A 15,591-nucleotide genomic window follows, 5' to 3' on the forward strand; every position below is an offset into this window, starting at 1 on the left:
GAGAAGAAGTGGAAGCAATTGCAGAAGAGAAGGCAAAGTATCAGAAGCATTTTAGAATCTTACTGTTCTGACTGATGTTCAGCCTCACTTTCTGTATTCTGATATCTGATCCTATAGCATTTCACACTTTAATGCTTGGACTAAATTCTGTTGAAAAGGTTTGTATACACCTGTACTCGACTTTCAGTTCTCATACTATATTCTTCACAACAGATAAAGAAAATAAATATCTTCAAAGAGCTGCTTCTGCTAGTATTTGTAATAATATATAAGCTATTACAGCTACACAACATAGCCCTGTTTTACTAACACTACACACAGATGTTTTAGGGCATAAATTAAAGAAGTCTTACAGTCTAGAGTTAGGATCTGTTTGTGAAGAAATTACTTTGATTTTAAGGGGGACTTAGTTCCACAAAATGTATTTGCTGCATTGCTTAAAGAACTTGGGAGCTATAAAAACCAAATTAAAACACACAAACAAAAAAACACTCATGCAATTGTACTTACTCTCCATCAATCATTTTTTGCTTCAGTGCAATTAATGCCGCTACATATTCATTTATATTCTGTAAGGAAGAGTCTCAAGTTGGTAAAGACGTTTCACTCCCAAAACCAGTACTGTAAATAACCCCTAAACTGATTGCCAATATTCTAAAGAATACAATAACCTGTCTTCTTTTTACAGCTCTCTTAGTGAACAAGTTACTAATTCACAAAAGATATATTCATAAAAATACATATAGAGAATGCAGGCTCTGTAAGAAAGTATGCATACTTAGATGGTTTACTATAAAAGCTCTTCAAACTTTGCCTTTACAGTAGATTTCAGTGTATAACTAAAATCCCCATAACTTTTAATCTCAAAATCAAATTAAGCTTTGGTAGAATACTACCAATAAACAGCATCTAGCTCATTTAAACCTACAGATTTCCCAGATTCTCATTCTAAGCATGTCAGAAGACCTCTTCCACCCTCTGAGCTCTCAGCAGGTCATTTAAAGGTGAAACAGATATTGCCCAAAGCGTTATACTATAAAACAGCTTAACCGCGCTGAAGAACGGAGGTGAACGATGGATGACGTTCCTGCCACTGCATCCAAGCAGCTCCAAAGGATACGCCCAGAATCCACTGGCGGATCCCGCTGGGCACGCCCAGACACAGCGGCTACCCTTTGGCGTTTCGCCCGGCTAAAGCTCGCCACTGTTGCTCCTTCTACAGAGCCCGTTTGCCCCACTCGCCATCCGAGCTCCCGCTGCACCGGGAGCAGTGACTGCGGCCCCAGCGCTTCCCACCCGCCGGCGGCTCGGCCCGCCGTCCCACGGCCGCATTCTTCAGCAAAAACCCCGCCCCAGGCAGGCTCTCCAGCGCCACAGGGACGGCGGCCCCTTGCTACCTGCTGGAGAAGACCGCAGTTCGTGCAGGCGGCGGCTGCAGTCCCGGCCGGCGGCGGCGGCGGCGTCTCTCCCGGCATCATCGTGCCGCCGCACCGGCACCGCCACACGCCGCCCTCCGCCCAGCCCCAATCGCAGTGAGGGGTCGCAGCCAAAATGCGTCACACGCCGGCGCCACCGCCTCAGCAAGGACCCCGCTGGCCTTCGCGTTCTCGAGGGTGACCCCATCGCTGCCTCACTAGCGGCAGCGGAAAAGACTGCAGAAGGTGCTCTCTGCAGAGGCCCACCGTTGGAAGCGACCGGTGAACACTGTCTTGGCCCACCGAAAGGAACGACTGCTCCCTCATCTGCCACGCCCTTCAACGAGTGCTTTTTTTTTCTTGCTTTTTTTTTTAATGCACGGGCACTTCTGTGGGCGCTGCTGCGGCCGTGCCGCAGGCGCCGGCTCGGGTAGCTTGTGTCGCCAGGCGCCCGAGGCTGGGCGGGGCTGCTGCTGGGGCACGCGCCCGGGGGGCGGTGCCCGCCCTCTGCCCCGCCCTCTGCCCCGCCCTCTGCCCCGCCCTCTCTGCCCCTGCGGCCGGAGGCCCGGCGGGGCGAGTCGTTGAGCTCCGCTCCGGTGAAGCCGCGGTGGCTGCAGCGCTGTCCCGTTACCCGCGCCCAGCCGAGCCGCCCTCTCTCTGCTCCCCCGCCGGCTGCTGCCGAGCTAGAGCTGCCATCGAGACTTGGCCATCCTCAGCTCTTGCTGTTCCCTGACGTACATAGAACCCGTTCTTAAGAGGAGGGTGTAGCAGCTCAGCTCGCTCAGACAGCATTTCGTGGGAACGTGCTGTTCATGGCAAGAGATCAAGCTTTTTATTTCAACCAAGAATTCGTAAAGAGACTTTTAAGGGCAATATTTAGCATCACTTGTCATCATCATGGCTGCTGCATCTGCCACTTACACAATATCTTACATAGAGAGCGAGCTAGAAGACTTCATGCCTTGCAGGCCAATGCTTTCGATTGCTTAGAGAAACAGAAGTTAGGGTAGTAACTGCTGACTCTCTTGTTCCATGCGGTGTTACTGCTGAGGTATGGGCTCACTCCATTATTTCCACAGCAGTCTTTCAGCATCTAGCACAGAGGATAGATGGTTGCACGCAGTATTAATTACTTTGTGGGGTTTTATCCTATTCAGCTTATGCAGTTGGACTTTATTTACTGAATGCTCTTTGCAATGATGCTGCTGCTTACACAACTTTTAGTCTACCTGAAACTTTCCCTGGCTCACAGTTTATCCAGGTGCTTCAAATTGCTTTTTCACTCATCTTCCTAATAGTTTGTAATGTTCCTCAGAGGAGTCACTATGCATCTCTAGATTTGCAGAGCCAACTTATATCTTCTTTCTTCCTTGTTAGTGACAATAGTGCATACAGCAGCATGATTAACTGGACCTTGGCTAACATGTTGAAACTTGTAACTCCTGTGTGATCAAAGAGAATATTTCAGGCTTACTCAATCTTTCTACTAGGAGAGCTTTACAACAGTATAATAAAATACTCATTAGAGATTAAGTGTCAGTGTCACTGGAATGGATCACTCCCTCTGGGGTGAGTGAATTTCCTGTGTGAAGAGCCCTTCCTAGGGAACGGAGCTGAGCACTACTCATTTTAGATGTGAAAGGTTGGGGCTGTGGCTAGGTCAGGTAAAAAAGCAGCTTATTAGGTGAGATAGTTAATGGCAGGTTTCTACTGAAAGAAACCATGCTCTATCAGAGAGAAGTGTTTTCAGAGATATCTTATCGGAGATAACATGTTTTCAGAAGAATTCAGTGTTTCTTGTGATTATTTGTGCTTAGATAAAAATATTATCCTCAAAATTCTGTTTAACATTGAATATGCCCAAATTTTCTGGTTGTTTACACTTCTATAAAAACTTTTAAGTTTCAATGTTTCAGACTGAATATGTGCAGAACTAGGCAAGTAAACACATGCAAATTCAGTATTGCCATTTTCCCTGATGAAATTCAACAAGGGCAAGTGTAGGGTCCTGCACCTGGGGAGGAATAACCCCAGGCACCAGTACAGGTTAGGGGTGGACCTGCTGGAAAGCAGCACTGCAGAGAAGGACCTGGGAGTTCTGGTCAACAACAGGTTGACCATGAGTCAACAATGTGCCCTTGTGGCCAAGAAGGCCAATGGTATCCTAGGGTATATTAAGAAGAGTGTGACCACCAGATAAAGAGAGGTTATCTTCCCCCTCTACTCTGCCCTGGTGAGGCCGCATCTGGAGTACTGTGTCCAGTTCTGGGCTCCTCAGTTTAAGAAGGACAAGGAATTACTGGAGGGTGTCCAGCGTCAGGCTACAAAGATGATTAGGGGTCTGGAGCATCTTTCTTATAAGGAAAGACTGAGAGAGCTGGGTCTGTTCAGCCTGGAGAAGGCTGAGAGGGAATTTTATAAATGCTTATAAATATTTGAAGGGTGGATGTCAAGAGGATGGGACCAGACTCCTTTCAGTGGTGCCCAACAATAGGATGAGGGGCAATGGGCACAGGCTGAAGCATAGGAGGTTTCATCTGAATATGAGGAGAAACTTCTTTACTTTGAGGGTGACAGAGCACTGGAACAGGCTGCCCAGAGAGGTTGTGAAGTGTCCTTCTCTGGAGACATTCAAAACCCGCCTGGACACATTCCTGTGTGATCTGCTCTGGGTGAACCTGCTTTAGTAGGTGAGTTGGACTAGATGATCTCCAGAGGTCCCTTCCAACCCCAACCATTCTGTAATTCTGTGATTTTTTATGGTAAGTTTCCATTCCTTAACAAGAAGAAAATATTTTAAAACTGGTTTAACACACCCTACAAAAACTATTTATTAAAAGCATTTCCTTAAAAAATATTTTTAAATTTGAAACAAAGAGTATGAAATAATAATGTAAACTGTATGCTTTTTTTTTTTTAATTGCACTTAACTTGTTTAGGCCAAGAAGAAGAGAGATGGTGGGGTTTGGAGTTCCAATGTTCTACTTCATTGTATCTCAAGTGGTGAGTATATCAGAGTTCAGAGAGGATGCACGGGGATGGGAGGGCACTAGGAAGGGCAGATAAGATCTAAAAGAGAAGAGTTATAAATCTGGAATTTAAAAAGCCCTGTGAGTTCAATAGTAGACTTACACAGTGCTAAAAATATGTGTGCCATGAGGTCTGAGTCAAGAGTCTTTGGTCTCTTTTGTTCATGATAAAATAGAAAATTGGCCACTGTTGATAGTTGTGAATCTCCTCATTGCCGAATGGAGCCATTTAAAAAGAATTAAATGATGCCTGCAGGGTTATTGTGTTTATTTAGCAGAACCAAAATAGCTAGCAGCACATAAACATGATTTCTTTACTGTTGCTCATAGAGACAACATAAACTGGCCTTCCTGCTTCTCATGAATGAAAACCAGAAAGAATCAGATGCTGATGTTCCCGAAGAAGTTCTGCACAAACAACACTCAGGTGGTCATTCATAGCACAAAAGTGTCATCCTCTCACTACCACTAACTGAGGGCAATTTTTATGACAGGTGCAATTAGAGAGGCTCTGCAGAAGAAATAAAGATGCCTAGCCATCTTCACAGCTTGTCAACCTGGCAGCACCATGGTCTCTGGTAGTCTCAGTTTATGGCAGAAAAGTTTATTAACTAAAGTAAGTGTGAAAGAAGCTTGTATGAATCCAGCACCATATTTTTATTTTCACATGCCCCCCAGAGAGCTCTTGCATAAACAAAGACTTAAAGGACTGGATGATGTTTGAGATGTGTTTGGATTTACTGTTTGAAGGATCCTAAAGCAGTCTCTGTTTAGGACAAACTTAAGACTGATTCTCATCATTAGTTTATTAATTGGAGAAATTATTAGTGACTGTCATTACTCATGAATAATACCACTTCCTTTTTTTTTTACAGGCCTGAAGAACTCTGAGTATGAAATTCTGTTTCACTAAAAAAATGCATTAAGTGCTGAAATAGATGAAAAAATGATACATGAATAACCAATGTTCTTCAAGAATTCCTTCTACTCAGTACAAAATGTTCAGACTTGAATGTGAGGATGTTCTTAAATCTCTATTTTAGAATAAGCCCAAGGTTCATACTCTTATTAGAAATGCATCCTTTGTAAGAGGGGGTCTAGGATTTCTGTAAATTCCCTCTATAGCCTTCCAGTCACAAGCTGCTAAAACTCATGAGATTTTCAGTGTAATTGAGATTGTCTTTAGGGAAAAGTAGTTACTTAAAGCTCTACTGCTTGCAGACAGTACAAGGAAACAAATATTTTTGTAGGCCGAGGAGGTGTAACTCTTACATAAAAGCTTTTTCATGGCTAAAATTAGTGACATTAGTTAAGGAAAAAAAATTACATTCTTACTGTATTTTTAATGCTAAGATAATTTATTCCAAGTCCCCAGGAAAAAATATCAGCACACCCAAAAAGTTGTGTAGAGTCACAGCATTTGGACTGTGCAGTGACATTTTGTCTCTGTTCATATGCTATTTAGACAATACAGAAAAAGACAGTATTCTTACCTGCCTTCCTTCCGAGGAAGGGAAGTCTTTCAAAAGTCTAAGAAAGAACAGGTTTGGGAACAATGTCAGGAAGAAGCAAGGGCCAGTTGCTCCCCAGGGTATGGAAGCCAGGGGGCTGAGTCCAGTGACAAGACTGGCAGGGCCGAGTCCTCACCAGCCACGCAAACAGGGCAGACCCAGGGCTGGCAGCTGAGTTCAGCCAAGAGTCCAGATCACAGTGATGAGGCAGGGCTGAGGTCAAGCTGGGAAAACAAGTGTGCAGGCCAGGGTCCAGATCAACGAAGTCCGTGGCCAGGCACAGGCATGGCATCCAGCTCATTCAGTCCCACTGAATGATTCCATGGTGCAGAGAATGTGAGAATCATAGAATAGTATGGGTTGGAAGGGACCTTCAAAGGTCATCTAGTCCAACCCCCCTGCAAAGAGCAGGGACATCTTCAACTAGATCAGGTTGCTCAGAGCCCCATCCAGCCTGGTGTTGAATGTTTCCAGGGATGGGTAATGATTGATTCATCTCTCTTAAGGACATTTCACCTATTTTGGTACCAAGTCCAGTCTGAGGTATCAAACAATGACCATCTTGACCTGTTCCTTTTCCAGAATGCGGAACAATGTTTTTAATTGTATCATCTACATCTGTCATTTTTTCCATGTTCCAGAAGAAGGGAGGGCATCTCTAAACACACAAGTAAAATAACACTAAGTCATAACTGCTTCATCAGAACTTTTGTCTGGACAGTGTAAAGCTATATTGGGTATTTTCAGCTTTAGTTAATTGATTCATAATCCAATAATTCTGTTGTTTATTGTTCATCTCCAGGTAACTTTACCTTCAGGGAGGTTGAGCAGTAATAGTTTTGTTGCCAGGCAACTTCTCTTTAAAAGTCTTGTCTGATTTTGGTGTCTCAGCTGACTTCAAAAACATATTAATGTAATCATGCTCACATTTATCATACAGTAAATCCCAGTGGGGTACATGAAAGTATCATTCATATACTGAGAGTACAATTTGTTTATTTAACCAAATATACATACAACTGTCAATTATTTTTAAAATTGTCTTATAAAATCTATCTGAAAAGAAAATTTTAGTCATAGATAAAACCAAATATTACTTGATTGACCTTGAGTAGGGTCAACTATTCAAAATGTGAATAGTTTTCCCTTCTTGCAGATGCCTTGGTTTGACATTCCAGAACTTCAACCAGGATAACTGTGTTACAGTCAGCAATGAACTATTCTCGTTGTCAGTTTCGTTGTTTTCAGCATATGGCATTTGCATGTAATCTTTTCCAAGTTATTAGCATGGAGAAGTAAAAACGGTATTGTCCTTCTGCCTCCAAATTATCAGCAACATGAGATGCTTATGTACTTTTTAATCACTCAGCCAACACAGGGATCATCAATACCTATATTTTTTTTTTGTATTCTGTTAAAGACAAAGAAAGCTTGGGAATTTAAATCCTTACAATCTCTGCACTCCCTCTTCATACACCCTTCATGCACCTTTTGGTCTGATGGTAATCCATGGTCTGGGGGTTTGATTGTTCGTTCTTTGTTTTCTGCCTCCGAACTCCAGGCAGAGGGTGTGCTGTTCCTACCTGATCTTTCCACCTGCAATGGCCTTCAAGGCCCCTCCATAACCAAGCAACCAGATCAAGATAAGTTCATGACAAGATAAGTTCTTCTCCTGCTAACTAATACTAAACAAAGTAATTAAAACAAAGTAATATATTTGAAATAGTAGAATATGATTAAAAAATTTTAGGTTAATTAAACTTGTTCTTTAACAATTCCCATGACTAGTCCAGAACAGCTATGCCTCTTGCAATCTGTCAACAAGCAGTGGGAAAGTTACAGCTGAGCACAGTGATCAGACCTGATCAACAAGATGGTCGGGGAAAATTTTCTTGAGTAGCAATAAGTATTAAAATTCTTTTGGAGCAGTAGCTGATGACATCCACGCTCATGCTTCATACTTCAGTGACATATTACTGCTTCCAGGTCATCATACAGTACTGAATTTTATTACTAATCTCTTGATAAGGTGATGAAGACCATGTCATCCACCCATATTGCTGGTAGTTTATGATGCCACCATGTATTCATAATTTATATAGAAATTTGAAACGTGGGAGCTGGAAGAAATCTGTTTTATCATTGAGTCAAGCATCTTGCAGTCATATGTAATCCTTTACAGCAATTATCAGCTATTTAGATTTCTTATTCTGCCTATATTTATTGTGAGCTGGTCTAGAATGTCTCTCCCTGATTGTTAGAAGTGCATTTTTCATTTTCAGTTAAAATGTGATCATAGCCAATTTATATGCTTTTGTTCTTCTGTTACTTTAAATAATTCTTACTTCCAACGGTGTACCCCTGTGCTGTGTTTACAAAGAACTGCAGCAATGACAACGATTCATACAGACGCAGACAGAGATGCACAGACACAGAGTTCTTGTTAGCAGTGAGAGCAGAGCCAGGCTGAACTGGCTTTTGTTAACAGTTTTCAATGTATAGGTTTACAGATATGGGCCTGGACCAAGAGGTTAGACAGGATGTTTTTTCAATAATTGTTATTCCAAACACTCATGTTGTGTCTGTTTTCAGTCACGTTTCCATGCGTATCTTGTGGGCGGTGTTTGGCCCACTCATTCACACGCCCAGGCCCAACATTCACGCATCATACATATGGAGGCAGTTTTCCAGCCTGAGATATCATTCTCACTGGCCTGGGCTATCACTCCTTACACTCATAAAAAACATACTTCTGTATAACTTGTCCAAGGCCCTTTAGCTGGAACAGCACATCCTGCCATTCCCACAAAGAACAAAACCAAATTCTATGTTGGCTTCTCTTGACCCTGTTCTGATTTGTTTTGGTCTCTGATAAGCTAAGCAATCTGGGCTGGTTTTGCTTTATCGCTTAGGAGAAATATTCTCTGAATTGTGGATCACATGTCTTAAACATAGGTGACCAGGGATGTACATGAATTAAATTCCAGATGAGAAAATTCCAGATTAGTTTTACTTGTGCTTTGCGTAATGCCGTCTTAGTGTCTTTAACTTTGCAGATAGCTCATCTCCTCTTGCAACTGAATATCCTACTTGCTGCTTTCTTCTTGAATTTCTAAATGTTTTCACTGGTTTGCAACCATTTGCAGGGCCTGGATATTGAGCCGTTACTTCTCACTGAGATGCTATCACTTCATTCTATATAATATCCCAAGTAGATCTGTATACTGTTGCTGTTCCCCATGGACAATGCTTAGTGTCCTCAGAAAATTCTATTATCATGGACTTAATCTGATGTGAAATCCAATAAAATATTATTGGACTGACATATATTGGACTGATTATTAAGGATTTATATAAGTGAAATTACTTGGCCTGATATCCCTCTCATCTAGTTTTGTTTGGGGTTTTGTTTGTTTGTTTGTTTCCCTTTAAACTTACACCCCTAAAGTTCTTGTACCAATATGAATTTTCACTAGTGTAACTAATACTTTGCGTACAATAAACTCTTTCAAAGGCTTTACTGGCATCCAAATGTCTTATCTGATGTTGAACAATAATATCAAGTGAGTAATATTACTTTATGGACATGTGCCACTTCCACCTATCCCAGTTGTGGTGATATGCAGAGGTACTTTCTATGCAGAATTTCTATGCAGTCTTTCAGTGGAACCTCCAGTTTCAGTTCCTTTTGCTGATTTCAGATTCTTGTGGTGTTACCCCATTGACAGTCTAATGTACAAGGTCCCTGAACTACTTCATATCTCCAGGTTGGAAACACAGACAGATACAATCCCACTCTTCTCGCTAAAGAGACTTTGGGATGGAAGTGCGGCCTTCCCTTTTTCTTACTTCCTATCCCCAGTACCCTGGTAATAATGGTAAGAAAAAAACACATTGAAGACAGACTTGAAACAGCTATTTTATTTAGACATTAGTAGGCAAGGATATTATAATTTTATTATTATAAATAATATTACAGCACCATAAAAAAATTAGCTTGCAAGGGACCTCTGAAGATCTGTAGTACAACCTCCTCAAAGTGGCTTTAACTACAGGCTAGATCAGGTTGCTCAAGGCCCTGTCCAGGTGATATTTTTAAAAATCTCCAAGGATGTAGATCCTACTATCTCTCTGGCCAATATGCTGAACTTTTCTAAGAGTGTTTTCCTCTCCAGTCAGAATTCCTGTTGTTTCAGTTTGAGTTTGTTGCTTCTGGTTTAGCTGTGCATGTCAGAGAAGAGCTTGGCACAGTTTTGTCTATAAACCCCCTTCGACAGCTGAAGATAGCAATCAGATCTTTCATTTAGTCTTCTCTTGGCTGGGCAGACTCAGTTGCCTCAGCCTCTCCCTGTATGTATCATGAGGCCCCTGGTGGTAAATTCCTCCAACTTGTCAAGGTCAATCTAAATGACAGGCCTGCCTCTGGGCATGTCATGCTCCCTGCAATTTTGTGTCATATGCAAACTTCATCAGGGTCCTTCCATCCTCTTTTCCAGGTCATTCATGAAGATGTTAAACAGCATCAGCCTCAGTGTTGACCCTTAAGAAATGCTATTTAATTAGGCTGCCAGCTAGATGATCACTGGCAGTTAGTCACAGAGGAGTACTTTAACTTTTGTCTATTCGGTATATCCAAACTTCTTCCTATTTTTCTTCTCTCTCTTTCTCTCCCTTACTCTCTATACAGATGTGTACACACACACACACACACACACATTCTGCAGAATTATGAGTTTCTGTTACATAAATTTACAGTAAAGGAATAAAGGAATTTGAGACATAATATGCTAATTTTTTCTCTTCTGAATGGCTCAATTTTCAGGGTTTTTTTCCTCCAGTGTGAGACAAATCCAGACACACCAGTTCAATGGTACACTCAACGTTGCAGCTGCTGCTGGGTTAGCCCTGCATATTATTCAGAGTCCTGAGAATAAATATATAGGAGGGTTTTTTCAGGTAATTGTGCTACAGGACACAAAAGCTTCTGTTTCCTATAGTCTCATGGACATTGTGTAGGAATCTGGGTGAGTCAACTCCTAGTTAACAAAGTGAAGATGATGTGTCATATTCTTACCTTCCTTCTCAGGCTTTCTCCTTTTTTACCCTATTTTCTAAGTACTTTGTGCAGCACTTTCTATTTCTCCAGTATTGCACTACCTCTTTTTTAGATTTATTTTCCGCTCTGATTTGTCAAATATTGGAAAGCAGCTCTTGCTACATGCTCCTCATCAATTCAGAGGCACAGTTTCTTCTGATTATGAAAATAACTCTGAGAGTCTGGTTCTTTGTTCTGTTACCATGACATCAAAGATGTTTTCTGTATCATTCCTGAAGTATCATTCTTAGTGTCTCTTCTCAGTATTGGGGGAACATCCAGGTCGTAAATTATCTGGCATGGTCCTCCTGTATACTCAAAGAAGAGGGTATTTGCTCATGAGCTAGTGGGGCTTGTTGACAGAACTTTTAAACTAGACATGATGGGGGAGGGGGATGACACCAGCCTCTCCCATGACAAGCTGTGGGACAAGATGCCAATGTTGGAGGGGCAGGGTGCTAGCAAGGACCCTCGGCCAGTGGCCTTGAGATGTGTTGAGATCCTGAGGTAATAGAAGCCAACAGGGAAACACCAGTGAAATGCTTCAAAAGGAATTAAGAGGTATTCCTCTAAGAAGCTGACATGGCCAACAGCCCAGTCGAAGTGCTTCTACACCAATGCACACACCATGGGCAACAGACAGGAGGAGATGGAAGGCACCGTGCTCCTAGAAAGCTATGATTTAGTGTCCATTACTGAAACTTGGTGGGACGGATCCCATGACTGGAGTGCAGTGATCAATGGCTACAGGCTATTCAGAAGGGACAGGCAAGGAAGGAAGGGTGGAGGTGTTGCCCTCTACATTAAGAAATGGATAGAGTCTGAAAGCTTGTGGGTAAGAATCAGAGACCTACTGGGCATAGAGAAGACATTTTCATACAACTACCTGTTATAACTGTTATAACAGCTCAGGGCTCTTCATTTCAAATGTGAAGACAGGACAGTTTCTTCCCATATGCACTATTTTACATTGAGCTTCCCTAAATCCCCCCTGCCATTTTTTGCCCATACACTCAGTATCCTAAGACTGCTTGTAGTGCTCAGCCTGCCATTGCCTATATTTCCCTAAATAACATTGTACCATGAGCAGACTCTGAAATTGCCAATTTCAGATCCTTGAAAAATATGTTGCACAGATCAGGTTCCAGAACACATCCTTGTGGGACTCTATTGGTGACCTCTTTTTACTGTGAAAATGGACTATTGACTCCTACTGTCTTATTTTCTGTCTTTCATCCGCTTATTTACCTCTGCAATTATTTATATCTTGGCAGCGTAACTTTTAAGAACTTTTGATGAATGACCTCTCCAAATACCTTCCAGAAATCCATGGTCAGGATTCTAGGGTCTGTCTCCCTTAGTGACAAGCTTGGTGACTCATAAACATTTCAGTAGGATTGTAATGCAGTTCTTCCCTTTACAAAAGCCATTTTGACTCATCCTTATTACAGCATCTTTATGCATATGCTCACTAATTCTAATCCGTCTTACGGTTTCCATTAAAATGCCTGCTACAGACATCAGGTCTGTACTTTTCTAGATTTCTTATGGCATCCTTTTTTAAAAATGATGTTATAACTGACACATTCCTCTCTCTTGCTACCAAAGCAATTTTATACTAGAGATTGAAGAGGACAGTTGGTAGTTCACCCTTTAATTATTTTAGAATTGCTGGTTATATACCATCTGGTCCTTGTGATTTGTTATGATTAATTTTGCCTATATGTTCCGTAACCTATAAGTTCCATACTGACTCTTTCAAGACACAACACCTGGTGAGTGTCCGTATAAACAAGAAGAGCTCGTTTGAGAATCTCACCCAGGTCTGCAGTAGTGAACACAGATGTAAGGAATTAATTTAGATTTTCTGTTATTTTCTCTGTACGTTCCTTTAAATTTCTTTTAATTTTCGTGGTGCTGCAGACTGTCTGGCAGGTTTCCAGAGTCTGAAGTGTTTGAAAAAGGATTTATTATTAGATTTTCTGCCTTATGCAAGTTGTTCTTCAAACCCTATTGGCCTATCTCATGGTGTGGTTTATTTTTCATCTGTCACAAATTTGGATTCTTTTCAATTTGAGGCCCAAATTTAGCTCTTGGAAGGATGCTTCTGAAAAGCTGTCCCCAGCAACAGGCTCCCATATCCCTGCTGCTTAACCATGGCAGGTTCCTTTTCCCCCTTATATGCATTTGCCCTAAGCATCCATGTATTCTTAAAGTCTCCATGTAACCCTCAAAGACATAATTATTTTAGCTGGCCCACCATTTTTAACAAGCTTCTTCATTTTTAGGTAGTTTCCTTTTTTAAAATTTTAATAATGAAAGCACATATTGATAGAATTTTTTTTTTTTTTTGCTCATCTATACATGCTTTATGTAAGGAAGGACAAAACAGTCAGAACATCACCATGTGCTGCAACAGACTGTGCCCACGGCGCCTTATGACACTTCCTTTGCCTTCTGGAGGGGTACACCGTACTGCATTAAACTACTGCTCCTGGCTACAGGGATTGTAACTCCAATGGCATTTGGAAACACCTAAGAACAGCTTATGTAAAAATCAGGAACTCTGGGAAATCCTTTGCACAAAAGGATATTGTGTGTATGCAGGAGACTCATGCTGAACATCTGGAATTGCAGTTGATTTGCTATAGTCCATTTCATCTTCCTCATCGGAATCTCAGCATCATGGCAACCTTGCGCTTTTCATGTCAAGGCGTCTCCTGAGCAGTCACCGACCCTAATATGGGCTGACTCATCCTTAAAAATGACTGTACCATGATGCCAGCTCAGGAGTGAATATGTTTCTATTAGTGCATTTATCTCCCTTGGCATGCTGGCACTGGCAGTTATGGGTAGGTATTCCCTGCCTTCTGCTTCCTTATCTCACCTCCCCTCTCTCTTGAAGGCAAGGCTGTTTACCAACATCCCTGCTGTATATGGGAGAGATCTGTGACTGTAAGGGTCCTGAGGTCCTTCCCAACACCCTGGGGGTTTGTCTGGATGGGCTCAGCGCCAACTTTTGTAAGTAGCTCACAGGCCTGGAGAAAGGTCAATGGGTTCCCGTCCCTCATTCTTTTCCACACTGCTTTGAAATTCATGCTTTCATCCTTAGTGTCTGCCTGACATACATTGCAGATATGCTTGTGCCTAGCCAACCCTTACCTACTTCTGGCTTGAGCTGCCCTGTCACTACTGGCTTGCCTGGCAGCCTGGCCTGTTGCCTGAAGTGCTGGCAAACCTGCTTTGCTTTTCTTGCTCAGGTGTCCTGGAATTTGCTGGCTCTCACCTCCCATCTCTACTTTCCTTATGGAGCAGCCTGCCCCTGCTGCTTCCTGACAGTCATACTGGTCAGATGGAAAAAAGCAGCCACTGATAAAAGAAATTAATGATAAATGGCAAAAGGATGTGGATATAAATATGCATGACAAAGTAGAAATAAAAAAAATGTTTTAAGGGAAGGTCTATGATATAGGGGGGAGATTGTTGCCCCTATCCCTGCACTGAAAAGAAGAAATTATTAAAAAAGATAAAAAACTGTTTTGGCCAAACTAAAGAAGATAATAAAATCGCATGCCTTTACAGAAACACTGGGCAATTAAGTTAAGCTATCAGCAGTGGGTGGCATTGGCCCAATGCAAATTTAAGATGGAAAAGGAAAAAAAAATGCAGAACTGTTCAGATAAAAAGAGAAAATGGGGAATGAAGGAAAAGCTGTATAGACCTAACTATTGGCATTGGTGCAGCAGCACGTACAGGTACAAATTTCTATAGTGCTTTCCATACCACAACTGTTTTTTCGGTGGCAGCAAAAAAGAGAGTGGATACTAAAATGGTCGTGCTGTGGTATTCATGTAAGGCAGTGTTGAAAATTTGTAGTAGTTCTATGTGAATGTTATGGTCATAGCTCTACAGTAGTGACCAAGAAATCTATGGGAAGCAGTGGACTATGGCAAATTTCTTGACAGCAGCAGGAAAACCATGCATCACCTCTGGAAGGATCCCACTGTCACATACCTTCTTTGCAACCTCAGATTATCATAATGTTTACATGCAACAAAGAACTTCAAACCCACTCAAAATCCATGGCTAAACATGTAGCATCTTCTTAAGGCTGTTGCCATAGTGGTTTGCAAGCTTCCTTTGCAGCCGTAGCAGGAGTCTGGGGTGCATTTCAACAGCTAATGTTTCTGCAATAAGCCTACTGGTTCTTTAAGGGTTTTGGAGCCCACTAGGAGGAGAAGAACTATGCAGCAAATGGAACTTTGATTTGAGAATTTTACCATGAGGGTGTGGAGGGCAGAATGGAGAGACTGTGTGCAGCAGTGCTCCTTAGGTGCCATTCAGAGCTGCAGTTGCTATGGAACTGTGAACTTACTCTGCAGTGTCTGAAAAGATCGGCAACTCTGTAAGGACTCTGGAGCCACATTGCAGCAGTAAAAGCGTAGAACTGTTCTGCAGATGTACCGTAACCATGGCATTGCAAACCTCTGCAGGGAGGTGTGAATCATACAATGCTTGAAACGCTGGTGCCCAAACCTGCA

The 15,591-nt window shown here is 42.1% G+C and overlaps 1 protein-coding gene across 1 annotated transcript in view; it reads right to left on the minus strand.

Moving 5' to 3' along the window:
* ICE1 (interactor of little elongation complex ELL subunit 1) overlaps positions 1 to 1,517 on the minus strand; it is a 37,473-nt gene extending 35,956 nt beyond the window's left edge. Inside the window, exons 1-2 of the mRNA XM_065629868.1 lie at positions 1,398 to 1,517; positions 511 to 569 (exon numbers count right to left, since the gene is read on the minus strand). Coding sequence (XP_065485940.1) covers positions 511 to 569; positions 1,398 to 1,478 — 140 coding nt within the window. The 5' untranslated portion in view covers positions 1,479 to 1,517. The remainder of the gene's footprint in view (positions 1 to 510; positions 570 to 1,397) is intronic.
* Between the last annotated feature and the right edge of the window lie 14,074 nt (positions 1,518 to 15,591).

This window comes from Caloenas nicobarica, chromosome 2 (assembly GCF_036013445.1).
Source record: "Caloenas nicobarica isolate bCalNic1 chromosome 2, bCalNic1.hap1, whole genome shotgun sequence".
NCBI lineage: Eukaryota > Metazoa > Chordata > Aves > Columbiformes > Columbidae > Caloenas > Caloenas nicobarica.